The following is a 25,965-nucleotide window of genomic DNA, read 5'->3' on the forward strand; positions in this document are numbered from 1 at the left end:
ATTGAAAACTCTAACATTTCATGGTCATTATGCCCAAGACAGCCACTGACCATCACACCACCCACTATTCCCTCTCTGTTCACAAACAATAGGTCTAGCAGGGCACCTCCTCTAGTTAGCACATTTACCAGTTGTGTTAGGAAGTTCTCTTCCACACACTCTAGGAACCTCCTGGACTGCTTCCTCTCTGCTACATTTTCTTTCCAGCAGGTATCTGGCAAGTTGAAGTTGCCCACAAGAACAAGGGCCAGCAACCATGAGACTTCTGACAGTCTCTTGTAGAATGCCTCATCTGCCTGTTCATCCTGGTTGGTGGTCTATAACAGACTCCCACAATAACGTCCACGCTGCTCACCTTCCCCCTGATCTTTACCCATAGACACTAAACCTTGTCATCTTCATCATCATCAATTTCAGTACAGTCAAGACACTCCCTTACATACATTGCTACCCCACCGCCTTTCCTGCTTCACCTGTCTCTTCTAAAGAGCTTATAGCCACTCATTGCAGCACTTCAGTTGTGAGAGTCATCTCTACCATGCTTCTGTGATGGCAACTACATCATAACTTTCCTGCTGTACAATGGCTTCCAGTTCTTCCTGTTTGTCGCCCATACTGTGTGCATTGCTGTAGATGCGCTTCAGCTAGGCTAATCGTTTTGACTCTGACACAGGCACGCTGCCCCTAGGTTCATCTCTAGTGAGCCTGGTCCTATCCCCTTCCCTCTTCAAACCTAGTTTAAAGACCTCTCAGTCAGCCCTGCTAACTTCTGAGCCATAATCCTTTTTCCCTTCCAAGTCAGCTGTACCCCCCACCTGACATAAGCAGACCTGGTTCCATGAAAGCTGCCCCATGGTCAACATTCTACCTATGGCACCAGCCTCTTAGCCGTGTACTAATCAGCTGAGTTTTCTTATTCCTTTCGGTATTTTTCCTTAATACTGAAGCAATTGAGGAGAATACAACCTGTGCCCCTACTCCTTTAACCAAATACCCCAGTGCCTTGAAGTCCCTTTTGATTACCTTGGGACTGCTTCCTACAATCTCATCTCTACCCACCTGGAATACTAATAGCGGATATTAGTCAGAGAGCCACACCAATTTAGGAAGCTTCCTGAATGACAGTTTTGACACTGTCTCCAATAACATCCTCATAGGTAAGGTTAAGAAGTGTGGGCTAGATGAGTGGACAGTGAGATGGATTAAGAACTGGCTGAACTGCAGAGTCCAGAGGGTCGTGATCAGTGGCGCAGACTCTAGTTGGAGGCCTGTAGCTACTTGTGTTCTCCAGGGGTCAGTTCTGGGTCCAGTCCTATTTATCTTATTCATCAATGACCTGGATGAAGGGACAGAGTGTACCTTCAGCAAGTTCACTGATGACACAAAACTTAGAGGAGTGGCTCATACACCAGCAGGCTGTGCTGCTATTCATCGAGACCTGGACAGGCTAGAGAGTTGGATGGGCGGAGAAGAACCTGATGAAGTTCAACAAGAGAAAGTGTAGGGTCCTGCACCTCAGGAGGAATAACCCCATGCACCAGTACAGGCTGGGGGTTGACCTGCTGGAGAGCAACCCGGTGGAGAAGGACCTGCGAGTCCTGGTGGACAACAAGTTGATCATAAGCCAGCAATGGGCCCTTGTGGCCAAGGCCAATGGTACCTTGGGGTGCATTAGAGGAAGAGTGTGGTCAGCACGTCAGGGGAGGTTCTCCTTCCCCTCTACTCTGCCCTGGTGAGGCTGCATCTGGAATACTGTGTCCAGTTCTGGGCTTCTCAGTTCAAGAAAGACAAGGAACTACTGGAGACATTCCAGCAGAGGGCAATGAAGATGATGGGGGGACTGGAGCATCTCCCTTATGAGGAAAGGCTGAGAGAACCGGGTCTGTTCAGCCTGGAGAAGAGAAGGCTGAGAGGAGATCTGATCACTGCTTACAAATACATTAAGAGCGGTGACAAGAGGATGGGGCTAGACTCTTTTCAGTGGTGCCCAGCAACAGGTTAAGGGGCAATAGGCACAAAGTGAAACACAGGAAGTTCCATCTTAATATACTTTGAGGGTGGCAGAGCACTGGAACAGGCTGCCCAGAGAGGTTGTGGATCCTCCTTCTCTGGAGATATTCAAAACACACCTGGATGCAATCCTATGCAACTTGCTGGAGGTGAACCTGCTTTGGCGGGGGGTTGGACTAGATGATCTCCAGAGGTCCCTTCCAACCCCATCCATTCTGTGATTCTGTGAAACGGACTTAAATGACACTTGTCATCCTTAAAAGGAAAATCAGCCCTTCCGATTTGTTCTGTGGCTCTCACAAACTCAGAGAGGCAACCGGGGTAACAGTCTGCTACAGAATGAGGAATCCTCCTTCCAGCACATTCACCTAGACTGTAACTGCTGACCTCCAGAAAGAATGACAGCTAACGTCTTTTTGTTTCATAAAGGTGATCCTTGAACTTAGCGAGCATAAAGCATATTTGAATCTGGCCCTTTTCAGCTCTAAGTGCAGATAGCACACAGATGGGCTGTCTTTACTGTAAGATCTGTATGTACAGAAAAGGGGCAAGATAGGAGAGCTGACCCTGGCTGACTCATCCCTCCAAAGCCTTCAAAGCAAGTCAAAGCTCATCTTATGGAACCCTTCTGAAGGGGAGGTCCTGGCCATACAGTGTGATTATCTTGGAGCACGAGAAGGAAGAGACATCTGCAATCCTTGAAAGAGTCATAGAGAGTCATGACTAACGCCTGTTAAAAAAAAAAAAAAAAAAAAAAAAGAAACAAAAAAACCCCACACAACACCACACTCTGGAAAGTCTTAGGCGCCTGAACTTCCCAAAATATGCAGGAACAAACTAAGGTGTTAGGCCATAAATATAAGTAAATCAGAAATTTTAGCAACTAGGATCTGACAAGAGCATGGGGTCATCTATGACGTTTCCTCGAAAACTCTGGACAGATACATATAGCTTCCAAGAACTACTCCAAGTATTGTTTGTTTTCAAGGGGCTGGAACGTGTGTCACAGAGCTGCCAGCCAAACCACAGAAATGCCAGAGTGCACTTGCGAGGTCGGCAGCCCTGCCACGGGTAGGGCCTTCCTATCTTCACCTACTTGGTGCAATGAATAACCAATTAAACATATTTCACTGACGCAGTATTTCTTTGTTCAAATACTGAAGACAGCCTGCTTTCATTTTTAAGTGGTAACTCCTGCTCATTTCAGGTACAGATAATTTTTGGCTTACCTGGTTCCCATTCTCATCTGTGAAGAGTCTTCTCCTGCAAGTTCACTCTCATTCATACCTTGCTCTGGCTTTGTTTCCTGTAAAAACAGAAGTATGAGAAGCTGTGCATCTCCTATTGGGCAGAGAGCAAATGCTTTTAGAAAAACATTTGAAAACCAAGTTCTGTCTTGTACAGACTTGCTCAAAATCAACAGCATGTTTGTTTCCTTTGCTTGCAGGCAAAGTAACCAAAGTTTATGGTTTTCTTACAGAATAAAGGCTGCACAAAGAATCAAAAATCGCAAATATAAAACTCAGAAGAAGAATCAAGATTTAGTTTTGCATAGAAGTAGTACAGAAGTATCAGATTTCACATCTAGTACTGTTGGAATTTCTGAGATCAATCCATAACTACTCAGTTCACGCACCTTAATTAGCTAGATTTCACCTGAAAAAGCAACGTATGACTCTGGAGAACAAAAAAAAAATTACCTTTCATAGAATCATTAAAATCTTTAATCCAATAAAACCTTCCAAACTGCTTTTACTTTGAGTAGATGCTAAGCTCTATCAATTTCAACCCACAACATTTTTAAATAATGAATGATTTTATGAGACACACAAGGAACAATACTGCCTCTTTCCACTTATAGCTGCCACAGCTCAAGAGATAACCAAGTATTTCCACTCAGAGAAATTCTAAAAACTTCAACAAACTGTAAAAACTAAAATCTCATGCTCTGAAGCCCATACCCACAGCCCAGTACAATGGTTATTTCATGCAAGGCTAAAAAAGTTCATCAACTGAGGCACAACCATAAAAATGTATTAGAAGTCATTTTCTCTCCCCAAGTACTAATGCTTCAGTAGTATAAATTAATATGAAGAGGTTTTATTAGCCAACTTTAAAGAATAAATACGTCTAGACAGAAGATCAATATTTCATATAAAGCTTTTCTTTTTTCACTATTCTTTAATGTTCATTCATGGCTTTAAGATTGTTATTACAAACTTCTAATGTTCAGAAAAGAAATTCAAAAAGATTTTAAAACTCATATATAGTCAGTTTTCCACCTTGGGTTTTGCTGAATTTTATAGCTCACATTACTCATAAATATGTTTGTTCTTCAACTATCAAAAGCAAGCTGCAGAAAGGTAGGTAATCTGCACACAAACAAAATTACTGGCACAGTTCTTCGATTCTAGGTTCCTAAACACAAATTTAATCCATTAGATAATACTGCCTCAGGTGTGTAATGAAAATAAACGCAGAACCAAAACACTGCAGGCAAATGTTTCAGGTAGGGTCTGATCCAAAGCTTTCTGAAGTCAAAAGAAGTCAGACTTTAGACCCTGTTTAAACATCTTTTAATGTGTCTATCCTCAGTCAAACTGAATATTGAGTTACTCTCAGAAGCAAAGTTCTGAGGGATGAATGTGGAGGTACCCAGCCTTCCCACTGTAACAAGAAGGAAACTCTGCTTGCTTCTCAAACTTACCTCTTTAATAGTGCTGTTCCTCCCTCGCCATGAAAACCACCACCTTCCACCTTTTTTGGGCATCTTGTCCCTCATTATAGATTCCACAGTGGCCTGTGATAAACAGATGGTAACATAAAAAAAAACCAAAACAAAGGACAACCTGATATATGTAAATGAAAGAAAGTGTCAAACACATAATTTTAACTGATAATAAATAGAATAAAAGTAAACATACTGGCTGTGGACCATAAATTCTACTAAAGCAAAATCTAATGGTATCCAGAGCTGCTCTGAAATAACTTAAGCATGAATACTTATGGTATTTTTAAAAGGAAAATGAAAAAGAGATAAATCAAAGAAGAAAAAAAAGCATAAACAGATATTAGTACAATGTCTAGAATGGAGAACCTACTGTTGTTAAGTTTAAGTTAGTTAGCGCAAATTATATTAAAAAAAAGAAGAATATCACTTCCTGAAGGAGCTCTCATGCAAAACAGTATCATATCCACATGCAAGATAGTTATTCTCATTTAAAAATAACTACAAAGTTCATTATTTAATCACCAGTTTGGAAAAAAGCAAAGAAGTTACTAGCTTTTATGAGTTTAGTATGATGCTATGAATTTGACTGACAATGTTAGAACGCTGGGTTTTTTTAAACCCTGGCTACTTTCCATTGGTTATATATACTAGACCTCAGTAGAGAGGTCTATGTCTATTCAATATCCGTAATGACTGGAGCCTTACACATTGTAACAAGGAGAGCTGAATTCTTCCACTCTGAGAGCAAGCAAAAGATGACAGCGGAAAATATTACAGTAAAGGTGGCCACAGTGTTTGGTACGCCCTACAACAGTTTAGCCACTGGTTTTCTGAGATGACAGCCTCCCCTGTAAGCAAAGTCACCAAAATAAAACTGTGATGTTGATTAGTGATTTTTAAAAAAAAATAATAAATGATTCCAAGAACTCTCAGCAGTTGAGAGAGAGGTCTGAGTTCAGCTAATGTATGGGACAATGCATCCTTTTTGTCAATTTTTCAGTAGGTTCTCTTCACTGTACTATCTGAAGTATATGAGAAAAAAAAGAAATGGCAGAGGAATAAAGTTGAGCAAGTAAGTTGAGAACTTTTTTAACAAAATAAGAAAAGCAAGGAGCAGATGGAGCTACTGAGAACAGAATGCCACTGTTGAGAACAATGGCTACAATTTAAGGAGGTTCTCAAACTTACAGACAACTTCAAGCAGATGTCCTATTGACTTTTAGTCAGATAATTCACATGCTTACAATTAGACATGCATTTAAGTGTATTTTGCAGAACATGAGTGATTTTTTTTTGCAAAAACTCCAGTTTTCAATCACTTCATAGAGCCTGTTTTGATAAAGTATCTTAGTATTTCAATTTCGTAGTTCCATTATTACAGCAAATCAAAACTCTAATTAACAAGTCATTAAGAAAACCAATAGGATGACTGGTAGCATAAACAAGTAATGTTAGTTTCAGAGGTACAGTTCAGCTAAGTAAACCTTCCCATTCATACAGACTGTTCCAACTATATATACTGGCTTCTCCACTAAATTAAAATTGCACTGTCTAGAAAGTTACAGCATTCGGAATGTAAGTTCACCATTAAAAAAAAAAAATCAAACACACTGAATTTCACACTCATAGAAGACTTTTCTTAACTGATAATCTATATAAATAATGGCATAACCATAATGCTGTTGAAAGAATTGCCATTTTCCTTAACTTAACGGAAAAAGATTTCCATTTACTCATCCTAGGCAAAACACAAAACATCTGACTCCTGCATCAAAGTGTTTAATTAAAAATGCAGTTACCTTGCATTATCTTTATTGCTACTGAAGACCCAATAGGCACCTATCAAGGTCTAAATCACCATACACCTTCCATGGGCATTTGAGTTCCATGGGACGAATCCCACCTTTGATGATTACTAGAATATTTGCAGTAAAGCACAAAACATCTGGCTCTGTGACATCCCTGAAATTCAAGCCAGGTTTACCAAATGTTTGGGACTTTTAGGATCAAATTACTTTATATTGGGATGGTACTGTGCAGCTCCAAATGACTGCATACACAGATAACGTGGTACTAAGAAAGAACACAGTGGTAGAGAGTATTCTGGGCTTTGAAGAAATTTTTATTCCATGTTCATGGCAATAGAGATAGCATTTGAATTTACATAGAATAAACCCAAAGACATTTAAAGTGCTGCAAATGGCAGAATAAAAGTTCAGGTTCCAAACGTTATTAAATCCACGGCTAACCAGGATACAGAAGAGTGCCAATGGTGATACTACTTCTTTACATACATTTACAGTAGTGTGTATTTCTGTCCTGAGCATCTGTGTGGCACCAGGTCACGTGGAATTGGACTAAGTTAATTAACGCATTTAATATAAGCCAACAGATATAGCGGTCACACAGTCATAGCTATCTGCCACCACCTAGCTGAGTTGGTTATGAACAAGCAACCAAGAAATAGAAAACCAGCAAGCTATAAGCCTTCCATATCTAGTAGTTAAAGCTTATTCACTGAAGTTAAAATTCCTGGCCTCTATTTTAATTTGATAATATACGCTGCATACAGGTAAAATGGAAAGCAGTCACCAAGTATTCAGCTACAGCAAACATTAACACTGGTCAATATAATTTATGTCTACAATCCATATTAATGAAGGAAAACAGGAAGTTTTCCTTCTTCAAAATATTTGTAATGATGTTAGCCTAGCAAATAAACACTACTCACAGATCATACTTAGTCCTGCTTATTTAGCCCTTAGCATAAGCTAGATGAACGGTTATGTGTCGATAGGTATTACTGATGTGCAAATTCTCTTGTACAACAACCCTCTTCTCTGCCTTAATAAATGGCAGAATGTCACAACTCCTCCTCTGACCAACCTTCATGTTCAATCTCACCTTTGGCAAAGGTTTCTGGAATGCCTGCATTGCCAGCAGAAGGGGACCAGCTGTAGTCCAGTTGTAGTACCTGGGCATGTAAGAGAGACAATTGCTGCATTGTGTAATCCCAAGGTTCCAATTCACAATCAACCCAGTATTTATCATCTGGCAGGTTAGAGCCATGAAGCATCTTTAGCATAGGTCAAACTCTGGCCTACACCAGTAATAGCAGACCCAACTTATTCCACAGTACGTTCACAGGTGTTTATGGTATATACTTTTCAAGGTATGTAAGAGAAGTTAGGTCCTTAAGTAGAAAGGGTATTTGTCATACATTCCTGTCCTTACTATACCTCATTATCACAGCATGAGCTATGTTTTTACAAGCTGTTTTTTCACTGTTTTTCCATCAAGGAGCTACATAAAAGTTAGGGGCCATAGTCTGTAGGATGTCAAGCTTTTGCTATTATGTGCTGAACAGGGGTCAGCTCTTGTTAGACAGTAGGACAAATACAGTACTATCATCCATCTGTCTAATAAAGCAAAGTTGAGGCTCACATGATGTCCACAGAATTACAGTAAAATCCTCGCCAAGTACTCCTTTCTTCCCAATGTATCAGTAGGCAGGTAAACATTACCATCAAATTCAGAGAACTGTGGCAGGGAAGCAATGAGTGGCTCACCTCAGACCACAAAGAGGGCCAGGTATGAGGCCTTAATTGACACAATACCAATTATCACATAAGGATGCACCAAGCATGTCAGATTTGTATGAGCCATGTCTATGACTAAGGGTAGCTTAACCTCCAAGCGCAGCATAATGCCATGATCTCTCCTCTAGTCTGTAACATTGTATGCCAGGTGCAGGGAGCTCTCAATTTAAAAGATCCTCCAAAAAGCTGCGTCTGGCACAGACCATAGTGCTGCACTGCTACCAGCAATATAAACATACGAAATAATGTCTTAGCCTTGCAGAAATAGAAGTCTCATATTCAGTGGGTGAAATTTGACAAGTCTTGAAAAGCAATGCCTCCACAGAGGCATATTAGCAAAATATTCAGTATATACAGACAAACTGCTGGATACAGAGTGCTTGCAAGTAGACTGCCATATCCCTGTAAATATTAATTATTCAAACTGGCTCAGGGCAAGCCCTAGCAAGTTCACATCCTATTTCATTTTTACTCTGCCAATTGAGTGTGAACACTATTAGCATTTAATACTAGCTTCTTGAAATTCAAATTGTGTCAGTTAGCTGTAACAGGTCATCTGAAACTGTTCTTTATTTACCTTTCCTCCTTTAAATTGAAAGTAAAAGAGCCTGAATTCACTACAGAGTTGACTCTTTCTGGATGAATCTAAGCTATGAACATTCAAAACCTATTTTCCAGCTACAGTTAAACTGATCTAACGCACTGAAGTGCCACAGAAGTGTTTTTGTTACAACAGTAAAATATTTTTTCCTGAAATGTACTTACTTATTTCCAATCTTAACCACAAGGTTAGGGTCGTCAATGATAGCAGGATTGTCCACAAACTGCTGATATGTTACTGCATGTTCTAAGAATTCTTCTGCAGGGGGAGAAAATTACATATGTAAAGCATGCATTTATAGATGTCTGGGATGGGCCAACCTAAACCTCTTAGCATCTCTCTGACATGTAGGTTTCACATTCAGGATCAGTCCTTCATTACTAGGGTGCTGAGATTAGCAGTAACATGGAAGCAAGATGTTCAGAGACTCTCAATCTCAGAACATGCTGAGCGTTTCTTTGTTAGCTGCTGGGTGTCTTTCCTGTTCAAAATACAAGCTAAGTGAAAGCTCAGGGATGGAACTGTGAGGGAGGAAAATCAGGCTTCTAAGCAAGACAAGGAAGTACTTTGTCGTGCCTTTCACTGATCCTCTGTCAAAGTTAGGAGCAGGAATTGATGGGCTCAATGTATATGTAAACCCACAGCCAGAAATTTAATGATTGCCTGTAAGACCTACAGCAAAGTGAAAATGTCTATGAATAAATACCCCTTCCACTGGCTGTGACTCCCTCACAAAATCTATGTAATTTACAAGTGATTCAGATAACATTACAACTCTAGTAAATCACAGTGTATTTGAAATGTTTTAATAACTAGCTTCTGACAGCAATCAGTGTAGCATCAGGCTTATATGATTTTATAACACCATATTACTGCAGAAATGGCAAGTCTTAATGCATTTATCTTCACATTATGCAGTGAAGTTTAAGGCATAGAGCATTGTAAATGATTTATCTAAGTCACACAAGAAATTGGAGGTAGACTAGGAACTCAGATTAAAGCTCCTAGTGTCCTCATGCACAGACCACCTTTTTCATTCCTGACACCGTCAGCTATGAATTTCCTAGCTATATACTGTACCAAGTGGCAAAAATACCGTTAACACCAGCGTGATACAAAATGTAGCGCTATCAGGAAATAAAAATACCAATAAAATACTTTAAAAAATTTAGTATATAGTGGATTATTAAAATGTGTTAAAAATCATAAGTCCTATACAAGTCTATTTTAAGTATGAAAAATTCTAGGAAACATCGTTACAGGGACAGTATTTATCTTCTCAACTCTTGAATATAGCCACAGGGCGGCACTGCTTCCTCGCTCTAGGATGCTAAAACTTGGCTGACGGCACGTGCCTGTAACTCAGAAAGTCATTCTGTACCTTTGGTTATTTCTTTGTTGTCAATAAGGCCTCCGCAGAGAGAAATGGCAATGGAGGGCAGATCTCGAATTCCATCCGAGGTGCTTTCAACTCCACTGTCAACACCTGAGCTCCCGACTGACTGCGGAGACTGACTGGCAGACCGTGGCCCCGTGTCATTCGTGTTCTTGCTTTGGACATTATCCCCACTGGACAAGAAAAATATACTTATTCCCAAATTCAATCCCTTCAATAAACATGTTTACATCTGACACATGCTTAGGAAAAAAGAAAGGAGAAAAAAAGAAATTGTTTGGTTTTGCTGTTAAATTGAAACAAAGTAGTATAGGCCTCATGCACCCTCAAATATTACATTGCTTCTACTTACTTGCCTAAACAAGGCATGTACAATTATAGCTTCGCTTACAAGAGATACGAAAAATAAGACAATAAGTTGTACAATCTGAGTAGACAAAATAATGCTACTATAAGCAGAGTTTATATACTAGTAGAACTATTCCCACACAGGAACAAGAATAAACATATTAGTTTACTATTTAATTTATATTAATTACATAAACTGATAGCTAAAACCAAAACAAAGAATGCATATGTTTGTGTATTTATACATCATGTATATATAAATAAAATACTCTTTATATAAGCTACCAGGATTAAAATTTTAAGAAACAATAAATCATTATACCCACTAAAAAACTGCGTATAGACGAGATCATTATTACAAAGGGCAGGCTCAAACTCTGTTTTCCATTCCAGATTTATATGAATGCATTTGAGAAAGGAATTTTCAATCCAACCTTTTTCTCCATATTCCTAATCTTTCTGTTTTATTGAAATGCTATTACAACAGATGAGTTTAAGCAAGCAAGAAAAAAAAATGAAATATGCAAGCTACTTTAGTTGTTGCTCAATGACTTTAGTCAAATGACTGGAGTATGATGAGGAAAGAGGACTATAAAAAAGATCAGAACAAGTCGGAAACTGTATGTCTATAATCTGTCATGTCTTCCAAAAATTATTTTCTAACATTCATATTTATAGGTGATCACCCACTGTAGAACAACATTAGAGCAACAATTTTGCACTAATGCCGTTAACAGTAAGATATGTTCTTCACGGTAATAAGCAAGGACATGGAGATAAATATATCCCAAGGCCAATTGCTCTCCCAGGGCATGTGAGTAACACTGACAAACATCAGTGTATATTACATAAGCATCATATATTGGTTGTGGATTGTTAATTGACCAAAATAGAAAATCACTTTCAAGTACACTTCTCAGGCTCAAATGCAGAGCCTTCCAAAAGGTCTAATATTCCTCTCTACAGAGATTTATTTTCCTTCTGCCTTCACCTCTGCTTGGACTCTGAAAAAGAGGTCTTATCTGGTTGGCAATGAAGAATTTGATCTAAATCTGTACGGTGATTACTATTAAAGAGCTCTTTAAATAGTAAAAATATAAGCAAAGGACTTGTACTTCTTGGGGAAATAAAGTGCAGCAACTTCTGGATCCATGTCAGTGAGGTCATCTAAATAGACACCATCAGCACCAAGATGCCGGCTTCGTTTGTCTGTAAGGGACAGCACAAACAAGCCTATTAATGAGCATTTTCTGAGTAACAAGGCAGAACTGTTATTACTGTTTAACAATTCATTTTAAGATTGAGAAACCAGACAACTTGCAACAGTTTGTGAATTGTATTTGTATAAAATGGTACTGCTAAAAATTTCAAAACAAGTTGTTCATATACATTGTTCAGACTTTGAATACACAAAATGGGACAGCAGAGGACTAGTTTTGAGACATTCTGAAGCATCCCTATCCTAGACAAAACCACTGGGAATTAGAAGGCAGTGGTGACTGTAGGAAAACAGCAAAAGGAAAACTTTCTGAGAAATTGTGATCATAGGCCTATGCAAAAAGGCAATCAAAGCATTCAATCTCCAAGAACTAATCTTCAGTCCCCTCCTTGTAAAAAGGAAATAACACAACAGACTATACCATAGTCAATAATACACTATAACTGGCTCGTTAAGGAGACAACTCACTAACACATACAACTGACATGTTCTGTGTGCACATGCATCATTGCAGGGGACAAGACAACCCTCCTAGGTCTTTCACTAGTACTAATGCACAGTCATCGCTGTCCTGTTGTTGCTAGTACATCTGGAAAAGTAATCACTGTAAGGCCAAAACCTAATTTGGAATTCATTCTAAAAGCCACTACTTCTCACTGTCCCAATTTCCAACATCAAACATCAGAAAAACAATCAGAAAAAAAGTTATGTAAAGACCGAATAGTAAGTAGAGTAACACTGTCATTTTTGTCTTCAAAGACAGTGGAATGCATGGGGAAGTGGCTAAGAAAATGGTATGTTTACTGATTAAAAAGCAGCTGCACAAACTAGGCTTATATAGGGCCTATATAATTACAGAATAATCAGATCTCTAAAACATAACATTTGTAAGCAAATAATTTTCATGTGAAGATTGTAACACTTACTGTAAAATACCCTGGATATAGAGTCCAGAAATTCAGAAGCAGAAAAGCAGACAGAATTATATTTCACAAATTCTGGACAGGACATGTACCATACAGAACTGAAATTCCTCATGTGACAAAAAAGCACCTTATTTTATGAAAAATGTGTTGTTTGTGCAAAAGACATACTACAACTTTGTATTAGAGCAGAGAGGTTCCACAATTACCAGCAACACATAAAACTCGGAAAGCAGTCAGAGGAGGTGAATCAGCAGATCTACAGTGCACTTGTACCAAAAAGTGAAATCTCTGAATCTGTCAAATATGGATCAATTTGGAGCAAGTTTTGCAGTCTTGCCTATACACACAGAACTGCCAAAAGCCCCAGACCAAGAATCTTCTATCTTACTACACAGCTCCTGTTAACAGCCTGCTGCACAGCCCAGGTTTTGAAAGTTCTATCCAAAGCTTATTCTTCTCCAGATCTGAAAGTGCCTTCAGGGCACAGATTAATTTATATGGCAATGAGGTGCTTCATCACCATGAAATTTAAAGACAAAATCATACATATAAAAGTGCAGAATCAACAGCTTTACCTTTCTTCCTGGAAGGGGAATCTGTCTTGCCAGCTGGTTGGGCTGAGCAAGTTGCAGTCTGTTTTACTTCTTCATTGGCAGGCAATGGTGGTACAGCTGCTCCTGGAGACTCTATCTCTGGCTTATTTGTCTCAGCTGGTAAGGGCTCACTTTCATCAGCAGTTGCTGCATCTGCTTGTCCAAGGGTAGGTAGAGGAGACACAGTGTTAAACTCCTCTATAGGTAAACTTTGGATGACCCGAAAGTGAGTGCTTTCAGAAGGATTTACATCCACCATGCTGGGTTCCTTTGCTTTGAGCAGAGAACTGGCCTGTGAGGAAAAATAAACAGACTACTATCAAGAAAAGCTCTTAAAAAATGCAACAGCCAGAGTTTAACCTGTTCTGTCCACTCCAGTGACATCAGATTCTCAAGGCAACCAACTACAGCAGAAAGCCACCACTAACTAAGTGGAGACTACAGCGTACAAAAGACCTCTCTGCTGTGTGCTTGCTTGCACAAAATTCATCTGTATCTTTGGGCCAGGAAAGATTTGTTCTGCATTGCACTCTACAGTCCTCATTTCCCACTCACCGGCCTGGGAGCATACCATGGCACCCACCCTGCCCTCCTCCCTTCCTGCACAAATCCTAGCTTTTCTTCAGAACATAGCCCCAACAAACATGAGAAGGGAGCGCAGACTGGAGTCCTTACACAATCAGGATGCTCTCAGGGACCAGAACAGGGGTACACTGTCATACATCTATACCCCAGATCTAAGATTTTAAATCACTCTATAGGAACAATTCTAGATCTTCTCCGAGCGTGGGACAGGAGGTGCTCTTACAGAGGGGAACTGAACTCCTACAGCAGCAGCTGTGTAGCTGCTATAAGCTTCACATCATAGCAACCAAACTGTTACACAAAGATCAACAGCATCCAAAGCGTAACTTCCAGTTCAGGTATGGCCAGATCAACTCTGAATAGCTTGGCTAGGGGACCGCAGAGGGAAAAGCCTCCAGGAATAAGATTTGCAATTCACACCAGGCTGTGTACCTGGGATAAGAATGAAAACACCTAAATCCACTAACAAGAAACCCTAAATTCTAGACTGGAAAAGCCAATTTGAAACTCCCATCTGGACCTGTGCACTTAAATCAGTTCTCTGTGCACAAAGAATAGCTCCAAATTTTCTTGTAATAGACATGAGGAGAACAATGCACAGGTGATGGGATAGCTCATCTTTGGCCTACTAAAGAAGAGGCCAGAGCTCTTCTGAAGGAATTAAGAATTCTGGATTCCTACCTCAGCTTTTGTCAGCAGCTACCAACAGTGAATTAAAGATAAATTCTAATAGTGCCATTATAATTCTGGTGCCACCACCACAACAGAGAAGTCTTTTTTCTGAGGAGGATACCCACTTCCCTGGCACGCAAAGCAGGAATTTTCTTTCTTTATACTGTTCCTGACCGCTCATTCCTGCAGTCCCTTCTGCAGAAAAGCCAGCCTTCAGCAGAAGGGGTCAAACCCTGCAGCATCCCTGTCCCCATAGTTGGAGTATGCCACTGGAACCCGACCTTTATTTCTCACACTCCGAGGCAAGCGTGAGCCCTACGTCTCCCCTTTCCTGTACGAATGCTCTGACTCCACAGCTATCATAAGGAGCCGGCCAGTACCTGACTGACCTGCAGTGTACGCAGCTGCAGCATTGGAGACAATGCTGCTGGCACGCTACAGATCCTGCCATCTAACTGGGACAAATGGCTTCAGGGAGGAGACAGGCAACAAGCCAGTCTGCTCAGCCAAGAGAACAGCACGTCCGGGCATGCAGAGATACAGAACTGCAGGTGTTTCTGGATGCTTATGTACTTAAGCAACCGATTTTAATTTTTGTGAATTAACACTGCTGACACCAAGCACCTAATTTCCATCTAAGACCACTTATGAATTTCAATGATTTACCAAAGGACATTGGGTTTGATCTTAAATGTTATTTAAGCTTTTAACTTTTACAAGGTTAGGTCTCAGGTACTTCTTCATTTTCTGCTGTGTATCATCGGTGTTGAGAACATCCATGGCACAAGGTACTTTTCTGTACCTCCTAAGGAGCAAGATGCAATTCTCTTACATAAAATTTTGCAATTTTACGTAAAAACAGGATTCATTCCTTCTTCAGCAGTCTGCAATAGAATAAGCACATGTGCCCCATTAAAGCACAATAGATGCTAGCAGGAATTAAATATATTATGTTGGATACCTTTGCAGCCTGGGGTAGCTCTCCCCATGCCCAGTGCATGTGGGGATTATTCTTCAGTCCACTTCTGTCCATAGGTTTACTGACCAATTCTGAGTCACTTTTAGGAGTAGGAGGGCGTGAACCTGATGGGCTGAAGAAAAAGAAACAAAAAAATATTACAAACCCAAAAGTAACCACAGTGCACTAAGCACTTTCCAAACTGATATCCACCAACACAAAGCATTGAAGATCTAAATAAACATTAGCCAATTGAAAGTATGAAAGCATGGCAGAAGAGTTTAAATATTTCAGGATCCTCTTAGACTGGCATCCAGAGGTCTCATTTATTTTTTTAGTAAGTGCTGTCACAGAAGTAGGATTTGAGAAAGCTGAAAGAGATGGAACAAGAGCACTGGACCTGAACACTTCAGGATGATTTCTGGGTTTCTGTGTGGAAGAAAGAATGAGGACGGTACCAGCAGCAGCAGATGAACAGATGTTAGTATTGTTATAATGGATGTAAATGCAGAAATTACTCACTTACACCAACAAGACACTTTATCCTGATATTGTAACATGTCCTGAGAAGTAATAAATTAATCTAAGGAATCCAGTTGATTACTTCCTTCTACTAACTTGCTCAGTTCTACCCTTGGATGCATGTTTATAGGGAAACCAACAGGAGAGCTATACACAGAATTTGAGCCCTTCCAGTTCAAAAATATTTAACTGTTTGTTTTGCTGACTACGCAATATAAAATATTTAATAATTAATTAGTAAATTATCAGTTTGTAGCACATTTTTAATCTAGTGAAGTCAATAATGTGATAAGTCAGCCATTAATAAATAACAATTCACTGATTTCAAGGACAAAAGGAAAAATTATCTACTCTGCCCTTCTGCATAACACAAGTCATAGAATTTCACCCAGAACCACCTGAACAAAGCCCATTATTTTTTGTCTGAGCCATAGCATGTCTTTGGTATACTTGTGCAATCCTGATTTAAAAACTACAAGCAACAAAAGAAACCACAACATTCCTAAATCAAAAGTCCAAACCAAGTTACTTTCAGTCTCAAAAAACAAAAGGTTTCCTGCATTTAGTACAAATTCTTCATGTTTGATTTTCTCTTTAACTTCTTCTGCATAAACTGAGTATCGGAACTAGTTTTGTTCTTTCAATTTAATGTAGTTTTGTAGAGTTAGCTTGTAGGGAATTCATTGGTCACAGGAAAATAATTACTTCACACTAACATAAAGCAGCTTTCAAAAATCTGTGAATTTCACATCTGAAAAAACTAACTGCAACCTAACTGTCTACATTATTTGTTATTTTCATCTATGTTGCAGTAAGATACACTTTGAATACTGACAAACATTATAACTTCTTAGCTACAGATAATTACGTTATTTAACTAAACTATATCATTTATAAGCAATACCACTGTAGAAGATCTTTTTTGGTCCTAAGAATTTAAAATTTTTATCAGTCCTTAGGGTATAACCCATCATTTGACAGATGAAGGAATCAATACAATGTGATTTAAAAAGTATTTTCAAGCTCTAAGGATTCAAGAAATGCCTGGTGGGTTTTTCAGCAACTTCTAATCTCCCGCTGACAAATTTGTAGGATTTGCAGTATCTTCCACGCATCTAAGGCCCACTGAAACCCTGGAAATCAGGAGCCTCGTCACTTAGAAAATCTCAGCAGGCAATAATGCTTCAACTGCTGCTTTAAGCCCAAATCATCTAGATTTAAGGGAGTGTTGTCACTATATGAGTTCATCTGTGCACTATACACATTTTAACCTTCAAAATACCTACTGTTTACTTAGAAAAATCTCCAATCTGGGCTTTGGGGTATGTTCAGCCCAGGTTCACTCATGCAGCCAGACAACCTGAGAGAATACCAGCATTGTTTCAGTTCGGGCTAGAACCTCTGCATTTTGCAGTGAGAACACTGATCAGGGTTGGCGGGGGGTGGAAACCTTGCCTTTTCCATAATTTTGCCTGAAAATACAGTTGCCTTGGACACACAACTGAGTAAGGAAGAAGCCTATGCTGTTACTCAGCACCAAGAACCATCATGTATATTCCCAGACATGCATATGCAAGTGCCAGAAATATGGCAATTGCGTATGTGTGTATGTTAAAACAGGCAGAGTTCTGCTCTAAGAAGACTCTTGCTGCGAAAGGCTGCCCGATGATCCATGCCTGCTTCTGGGTTATTGGTTCAGAGCAGGTATAGCTACAAGTATAACCATGGTAAGTTAGCAAAAGGGTGAGCGCATCTAACCCCCAAAATATTACCTGCTCTCCCAAAACAAAGTACACAAAATACGCACTATCCACTGAACTTTTGACGCAAGCATAATGGAGACATCTTAATTCTCATTCTAGAAATACTACTTTTCTATATAATAAAGTATAAGGATTTAGTAGTAACAGAATGTTAGATCTTCAGAATTCTTTTCAGTTGATTTCTCCTTGTAGATTAGTGTACAAACACTAATACAACCTCAGGGTAGACCAGAATTATCACTGCAATGTCATCTTAATTTAAAAGGCCCAAGATCAAATCAGACTGCAAACATGCATCCACAAGGTAAGCAGAGGGTAAATTATTTTGTTCGTATAAAAGGATACTAAAGCATTCTCATTCCTTATATCATCTGGAACATAAGCTGGGATTTTCTATGCTACCCACAAACATTAATACAGTATTGGTGGCCTCCCAGTGAGAGTTGGTTTTCTGTTACAGAAAAGTACCTTTACTTTTTTCTTCATATGTCATATTGTTGTTTTACAGTCAGTAACTACTCTCTCAGTCTAATAACTTTCTGTAACAGCAACAATAACCTCTGTAGTTTATGGATGCAGATGGCAATCACACCTACTACAGTCCTGTTTGTATACTTCTTGTTTATATAGTTCTACTTCCATATGTAATGCCAGACGTCATCTCCTTTACCCGCACTGGGACTATTGTGGCTGCTACTCACTTCATATTATTGCCACCAAAGTAGAATGAGACTAAAGACTCATAAAGCTCACAATCGCATTCCTTTAATTTTTTTTTAGCTCAGTTAGGTCAAATTAAATCCTGAATTAATGTTGCACTTGCAGTAGGGGTCAATAAGGCTGAAGACCAAGACCATGTAGGATTTGTAACCCAGTGATAGTATCCTGCAAATGCATCCATGGATCAGACTCAAAGTGAGTTATTTATTCCTTGCATCACCAAGACGTTTGTCTCAGGCTGAACTACACCTTGCAATTCCCCTGTCCTTATGTTAGGCACTGACCTAGCCCAGCTGAAATTCTCTTGCCTTACATAGATTGCTGAGATATTGCAGATCAAACTAGAGCCATCCATCCTGTCAATACTGCACAAGAAGGAAGGGAAACTTCAGTTCAGTCATTTACATCAGCATATCTGATTCACATCCCATAAATGCTGGATATTTGTGTCACAGTCCTATGTACTCCTTAACAGCTATGATTGCACTTTATGTAATCCAATGTCAAAGAATAAGGAACTTGGCTTGTAATTGGCAGCTCTGCAACAGCAAACCACTGTGATCTTTGCAGTGTTTCCCACTGAAAGCAAAGAGAGCCCTGAGAAAGCAGCAGTGTGACCCGAGAAAAAGCCCTGTCTTGACTAAGGCCAAATAAACTGGGAAGAGATAGTCAGAAGGAAAGAGGCCTCCCCCATGTTGTACATGTCACAACAATAGCTGAGAGTCTCTGAATCTCCTTTGAGGTGGGCACAACAGAGTTTACTTCACAGGGAGGAGAACAGTTACAGACACAGTGGTGGCCTTACTCAGACAAGTTACTACAGCACTTTACCTGTATATCTAGACGGCAGGACACATGAACGATCGTGGAGCCACCCGAAGCACACCACTGCTCCATCCCGACCTGTGTGCCTGCCCTTCCTTCTCAAGAGAAACACTGAGAAGAACAGCCTTGAATGTACCAGGATCTCACCTTGACTTGGTGCTGCAACACCATGGTCAGGTTAAAGAGGGCAGACTTAGATGCTGGGAAAACCTCAAGATTATCAGTTTCGATCCGGCCTTAGGCACCTAGCATGGCATCTATGTTGAGATAAGCAATGAGTGATTTAGCCTCATTTATTACTCAAAGCTTTGCCACAATTAAAGGAGAACTGTAGAGGTCATATTCAGACACCTGCTTTAAATTTTTTTAACTGAGTTGCCATGACTTCTCTCCACTGACTTAATGGACAGAAAAGGCCTGGCTGCAGAATCTTGAGACATCTCGAATTTAAGGTATCATAAAAAGTGTCTGTATCCACTTTTAGCTCTGTAGAAAAGAGTCCACAATCAGAGGAATACTATACTACAGCAAAGGCTTAAGTCTGGGTCTCCTAAACCTTAGACAAGATGCCTTATCTATTGTGTCATCTTTATAAGATGCTCCTCTACTGCAATCCAAAATACAGAAAGTCTTCCCCTCTCCCAGACCAGGAAACAAAGGAAAAGAAATTCTCTTTTGGTACTGGGCTCCATCCATTACAAGTTTTGCACTCCTTATTGCTCACTTAATCTCCGAGGCGTTTGGTTTGCTTTTACTTTTGCAACCTATGCACAAGCAAACAACTCAGGAAAACCATGGGATAAAAATGTCATTAAAATATACACTGACTGTAAAAAGCCACATGGAAGTCTTCAGAGGAATGTAGGTTTTCACTAGCTAAGGTCTTCCTTTTTTTATCATCTTAATTAACTTAAGTTTTAACCCAGGTTTTCATTGGCCTGATTTTATATTAGCCATCATCATTCAACAGATGATTGATCAAGGTAATTTACCTCCAGTCAATATCCACAAAGAAGCAAGCAGATGAAGTGGTTCTCAATGTCATTTTCTTTCAAAGTTTCTGGGTTAGCAATAAGCGCTAAGAAGTTCAACAAAGTTCACATACTATTACTGTGTTAAAAGTGTATTAATTAATTAAAAGGATTAAAGAGCAGCCCAGAAAAGAGGGACAACAACTGTTCTACCTGTCTGTAGGAGAAAAGTGAGAAGATTGTTGAGGACAAGAGTTAGATAGGCCTCCGTCTGCTGGAACAGTGAGAAGAGAGGATTGCCCTGTGCAATCTATAGGCTTACTGGACAGCACAGCATGTTGGTAGAAAGAAAAACAGGGTGTCATTATTCACAAGTGCTGATTAACATAAGCTCTTTGTGCATTAGCTACAGGAATGCTGAATTTACATCCAGAGTTTTCAAAATCCAGAATAATGCAATCAAGAAACAAACAGAACATACAGTTCAAAAGCCATTGAAGGGGCAGGGTATTGACACATGCTATCACCAGACTGGTGAAGCTAATCGCATTAAGCTTTACAGTCAGTGCAGAAAGTTTCTTCCCAAATGCAATTCAAAACATTTAAATTAAGCCCTTGCTCTGAAATAATCTCCCTGCTCTCCCTTCCTCTGCCCCTCAACTACAGAGGCAGTATATTGAGATTAGATTTCTCAGGATAAGGTCTTGTGAATATTGCTCCACTCTGGTAGTCTGCATGGAGGATGTGGGGCACACGTGCAAGGGGGCGCACACACACACAATTTCATTGGAATTATAATGCAATGTACATTAAGCATAAAATTTTCCCTTTTTGACAGTGTCCACAGACACAAGAAAGGAGATCCAAGCTGATCTGTCTTGACATCAAAGGTATACATATGCACACAAATACACATATGGGAAAAAGTAAGCAAATTACTGTATGTGTTCTTTTCACACCATAAATATTTCATGTCTATCTAACTGTGCAATTCAATAATTAGCTTTGAAAGAGACACAAAAAGCTCATATTCTTACTCATTAAAATACTATTACCTTTATGCACCAACTCCAATCTTGCAAGTTCTTACAAGGATTACACCCAAATTACTAAAGATTTATATACCTGCGTTCATGGAAGTCCTTACAAGGTGTGTGCATCAGGCAAAGATTCAGATTTCACAAAATGTTCACTTATTGTATTGTACAAACAGTATTTATATGCAAACAGTGACATTAACAGATACAAACATTTTTCAGAATTTGTGGACCTGCATCTGTATGCATGCATTTGTTGAATAAAGGAAAAAGCTAACCTAAAGTTTTTGTACACTATCTGATTTCAAATATAGAAAGTATTCACTTAGTAACTGACAGTGACCATGTTTGATACTAGAATTTTTAGTAAGACTTCATATAGCACTAGCATATAAGACATTAACAGAAAGAGGAAGATTATTTAGAACTGTACTATAAGCAAAAGTACCTTTGAAGAGGTGACCATTCTCCATCTGAATGAGGGTAAGATGCAGACTGAGAAAATGTAGAAACGGCAGGAGCCTTTATGTCAGATACGTCATCAACAAACACATCTGGAACAGGGATTCTAGGTGCAGGGAAAGATGTGACATTTAAAAACCATGCTTGACTACTGAACTGTCCTACACTTCAGATAACAAACCCTACTGCAGAGAAGAATTAGTATAACCTGAACTAAAAGGAGAGAGAGGAATGTTACCTGATTCACACCTTCTAGTTCACAGCATGACATAGGATTGTTCTTATATTTTCAATGCAATTTTCATTATTTTTGTTAGTAACATTCCCAATAGCTTTCCAGCCTAAAGCTTTTCCTTAAAGAAACATGCTCATCAGCCATGTGTACTAACTTAGAAATTACTGTTAGAAAGCATGGAATGCAACATTAACCCAGCAGTAGGTTTCCATTACATATCTCAAGTCCACTATGATACCTTGAATTGTCCAACGGTTCTTTTTCTTCCTCTGAGCTAATCTCTATAGGGAACACGTCTTCATCTTCTGATGTGTCTCCATTGTCTTCTCTTTTTAAGCTGTCTATTTTATGGGTAGACTTCCTCCTCTTCTTCCTCCTTTTTTTCACAGAGCTACAGACTGGAGATGTTTCAGTAGAAGGCTGGGATCCATGGGCTTGGGGTGGTACTTGTGAAGATACACTGGTGTCCAGGTTTCTTATCCTGTCCATGGAATTCCTCTTCAGCTGAGCTTCCATTAAAGCAGTTCCCTCAGACAGAATGGGAGACGTGGAGAGATGATAAGGAATTACCTCCTGAGAAAGAAAAAATTCAAACCATGCAACATATTAATTCCTCCACCAGTCATAAATCTGGTTCTAAATTCTATGCACAAACACCAAAATCCAAGTCATTTATTCCTCAGAAAAGTAACAAAGATTAGACATCTGGATAGCATATGGAAATTGTTCCATAGCTGCACCTCCTTAGACAAGCCAGGAACAATACTCTTAATAAAGAGAATCCTCTGAGCATCTAATATGGCCAGGTTATGGCATGAGCCTCTATCCACTGGACGCTAGACACAGAGTAGAAACAAAATCCTAGTTTATAACCTGAACATTTTGTAAAATTCAATTCTCCTTCACAACTCAGATGATGGATAGCAGTCAGACAGATCGAGCAGTTTGTAACTAGATCACACAAACATCCTCTTATTCATATATATATATATATATGCGCACACACATCTCTAGACACTCATGGAAGTATTTCTAGCAATTTGCAGTCATCAAATAGCTGTTACCACACAGAAGATTTAAATATAAAGATCAGAAGATTTAAACATAAAGATACAGAGATGAATACTGCACACGCACACAGCTCTCACCTGAAACTAGCAATATCATACTTAATAGAAGAATTTGGAAACTCACCCCACTCTGGACAGTGACAAAAATTATTGAGGATATCTGAAGAGAAACACCTGTAAAAAGCTTTTCTTATGTTACATTACGTGTTGACTACTCAAAATTAGTGTGATCATAACTTTTATAGGCCAGTACTTAATCACACAGCTCAACAGCAGGCATTCTCATTTAAACAATTCCACATGAATAATAGTTGCAAGATCACATCTCTGGTGAGTACCAGAATTGATGTGTGCAGAGATGTTTACAGGGCATGTGCACTATTACTGGCAGTCTGATGAGTGCATATGTTCAAAGTAAAGATTTCTGCCAAAATCAGGTCCATGGACCTCTGTTGTACACATCTGTAACCTCTGTTGTACACACCTTCAGAGCCTGTGAACTCTGTACATGTTATGTCTGTTCACACACTGGCATGCATATGAACTATGATTTATTTTTCAGTTATGTGATTACCTTCTTTAGATTTTTCCAAATCTCAGCAACTCAAAAAACAAAGTAACTGCAGAGTATTGAATTTCTATAGCAGAAAATTGCCCAGAAACTTTCAAAACTATAAAATGTGTAAAGGTAGATTTTTCAACAAAATTCCTAAACTCAAAAATTACTCTGAAGAGCAGGTATTCAATTTTTAACAAAATAAAATTAGTTTTGACTCCTACCTGATCATTATCCATCTCCTGCACAAAAAAGGCCTCTCCATTGTCTCCCAGTTTCATGTGCAAATCTACAGCCTCTCCATTAATTTCTATGTCAACCTGGAAGAAAATAAATATATTCTCATACGAAAAGAAAGTTATTTTAAGTACATAGATCCTGTTCAGCTATCCTACCGCTGTCACTGGGCAAATGCTTCTCAGGGAAGTGTAGGAAACCTTATAATAAACATAAAATACTGAACTTCTCTGTTTCTCTCCTCACTTCTTCACAAGGCCACCAATTGTCAAAATGTTTTTCTAACTCATTCAGCTCATTGCTGTCTTGCTTCTCTCTACTCAGGAAGGTTTATAGTCATTATATAACATCCTGAATCTTTTTAAATGTAATTCTGAATGCTTCACTCACCACACAAATCTCTTTGCTCTTTTAATTCATAGCCTAATTTTGAATTGTTCAAGAAGTACTTCCACATGCAAATTCTTAGTATGCTGTCTTTCAAATTCATTAAACAGAGTTCTATTTACACTATGAGCACAAATAAGAAAAAATTGTTTTATATTCTTGACACAATTCATGTGTATTTCTTTCGCACATTTATCTCACCACTCTAGAGCCCCAAGTATTTCCATTTCTTCTCAGGAGGATCTTTGTCTTTGTCTGTAACTGTTCTTGCCACCAACTCCATTTTCACTGTATTTTTTTTGGAGATTTGGACAAGTCTACATTTATGTTGCATTTCAGGACACAGTATACTATTGTCATGGTAACATTTTCAACTTTTACCCATCCTAAATATTGGAATTTCTTTCTGATTTATGTAAGAATTGAACAATGTCCATGGTGACGTTACGGTCCTTCTGCTGAACAATTATAGCTACCTTAGAACCTAGACTGTATGTAGTTACAAATTATTTCCTAAAATAATCCATCGTGCATTAGTCACTGGCAACTTCACATCTCATATCATATTGCCAAGTCATTCAGCCTGGTTACATTTATCTCAAGGTCCTCACTGCTTTCTCTAGCTTCAATTAACCTCAACATTCTGTTATCTGAAAATATTACTTCATTATTACCTCCCTTTTTGTAACTATCATTGAACATGTTAAACAAAGGGGTCTTGATACACAGTCATTAATGAAATCTAGTATAGGCTCAAATTAGCGCATTCAAAATGTTGCTTTATTGAAAATAAATGTTACAAATGTCATAGCTTGTTTTGTTTTTATTATAGTCACTATCTTACAAATTACGCTTTGAAATGCAAGAATCAGCAACAACCATTTTAATTGAACCTTGCTGCAATTTGGGCACTTTATGAAGAGTATCTAAAGAAAATCTTGACTAGCATACCACATTCAGTATAGAACATTCGGTAACTTTCATGCCATTAGAGTTAACCCACAGACAGAATGCAACAAAATTGCCAATTTTCTTACCACTTTCTCCCTAGAACGTAGAACTCCCATTTTCCCAAAGCGTACATGGAAAGGGGAACACTGAAGATTTCCATCTGGCTGACGTACAACAATTATATCTATACATCCCGACAACGTGGCTGGGTTTAGTCCTTTATAGAGCTCCTTCACAGTTACAAACACTTGCCCAGCTAACTGCCCAACGTAATTCATGGTTTGGACCTGAAAGGCAAAAGACAGAACAAACAAGTTTTTGATCCCTGCTTTATATTTTAGGGACATTTGAGAGACAGAGAGTCCAGCAATGGAGTATTCTCCTGTTTCACAAATCAACAACTTCACATAAAATCAGGATTTCCCACCTAATTTATTTACGCTGACATGTGTTTATAGAGAGCTATTAAAAGAAAAAAGCAAAAGAGACCTTGTAAGTCAGAGAATTGTAACAACTTTCAAAAGTTCATAAAATCAGTTGCGTTCAAAACCACTGTCAGGCTTTTAGACTCTGCAGCTCATAAATGCCATC

General features: G+C 39.0%; 1 protein-coding gene across 1 annotated transcript; it reads right to left on the reverse strand.

Moving 5' to 3' along the window:
* Positions 1–3,239: 3,239 nt before the first annotated feature.
* Positions 3,240–25,655, reverse strand: LPIN1 (lipin 1; the record flags this gene model as incomplete). Its single annotated transcript, XM_009706978.1, has 13 exons — positions 25,461–25,655; positions 24,024–24,119; positions 22,412–22,746; positions 21,925–22,044; positions 20,653–20,760; positions 15,642–15,771; positions 13,406–13,715; positions 11,801–11,894; positions 10,323–10,510; positions 9,106–9,199; positions 7,646–7,715; positions 4,718–4,810; positions 3,240–3,316 (listed from the first exon to the last, which is right to left on the reverse strand). Coding segments are annotated over exons 1-13 (1,907 nt in total), but the record flags the coding sequence as incomplete, so codon positions are not given.
* Positions 25,656–25,965: the final 310 nt, after the last annotated feature.

The sequence above is a fragment of the Cariama cristata genome, unplaced genomic scaffold, assembly GCF_000690535.1.
Source record: "Cariama cristata isolate BGI_N322 unplaced genomic scaffold, ASM69053v1 scaffold7969, whole genome shotgun sequence".
Classification (NCBI taxonomy): Eukaryota; Metazoa; Chordata; class Aves; order Cariamiformes; family Cariamidae; genus Cariama; species Cariama cristata.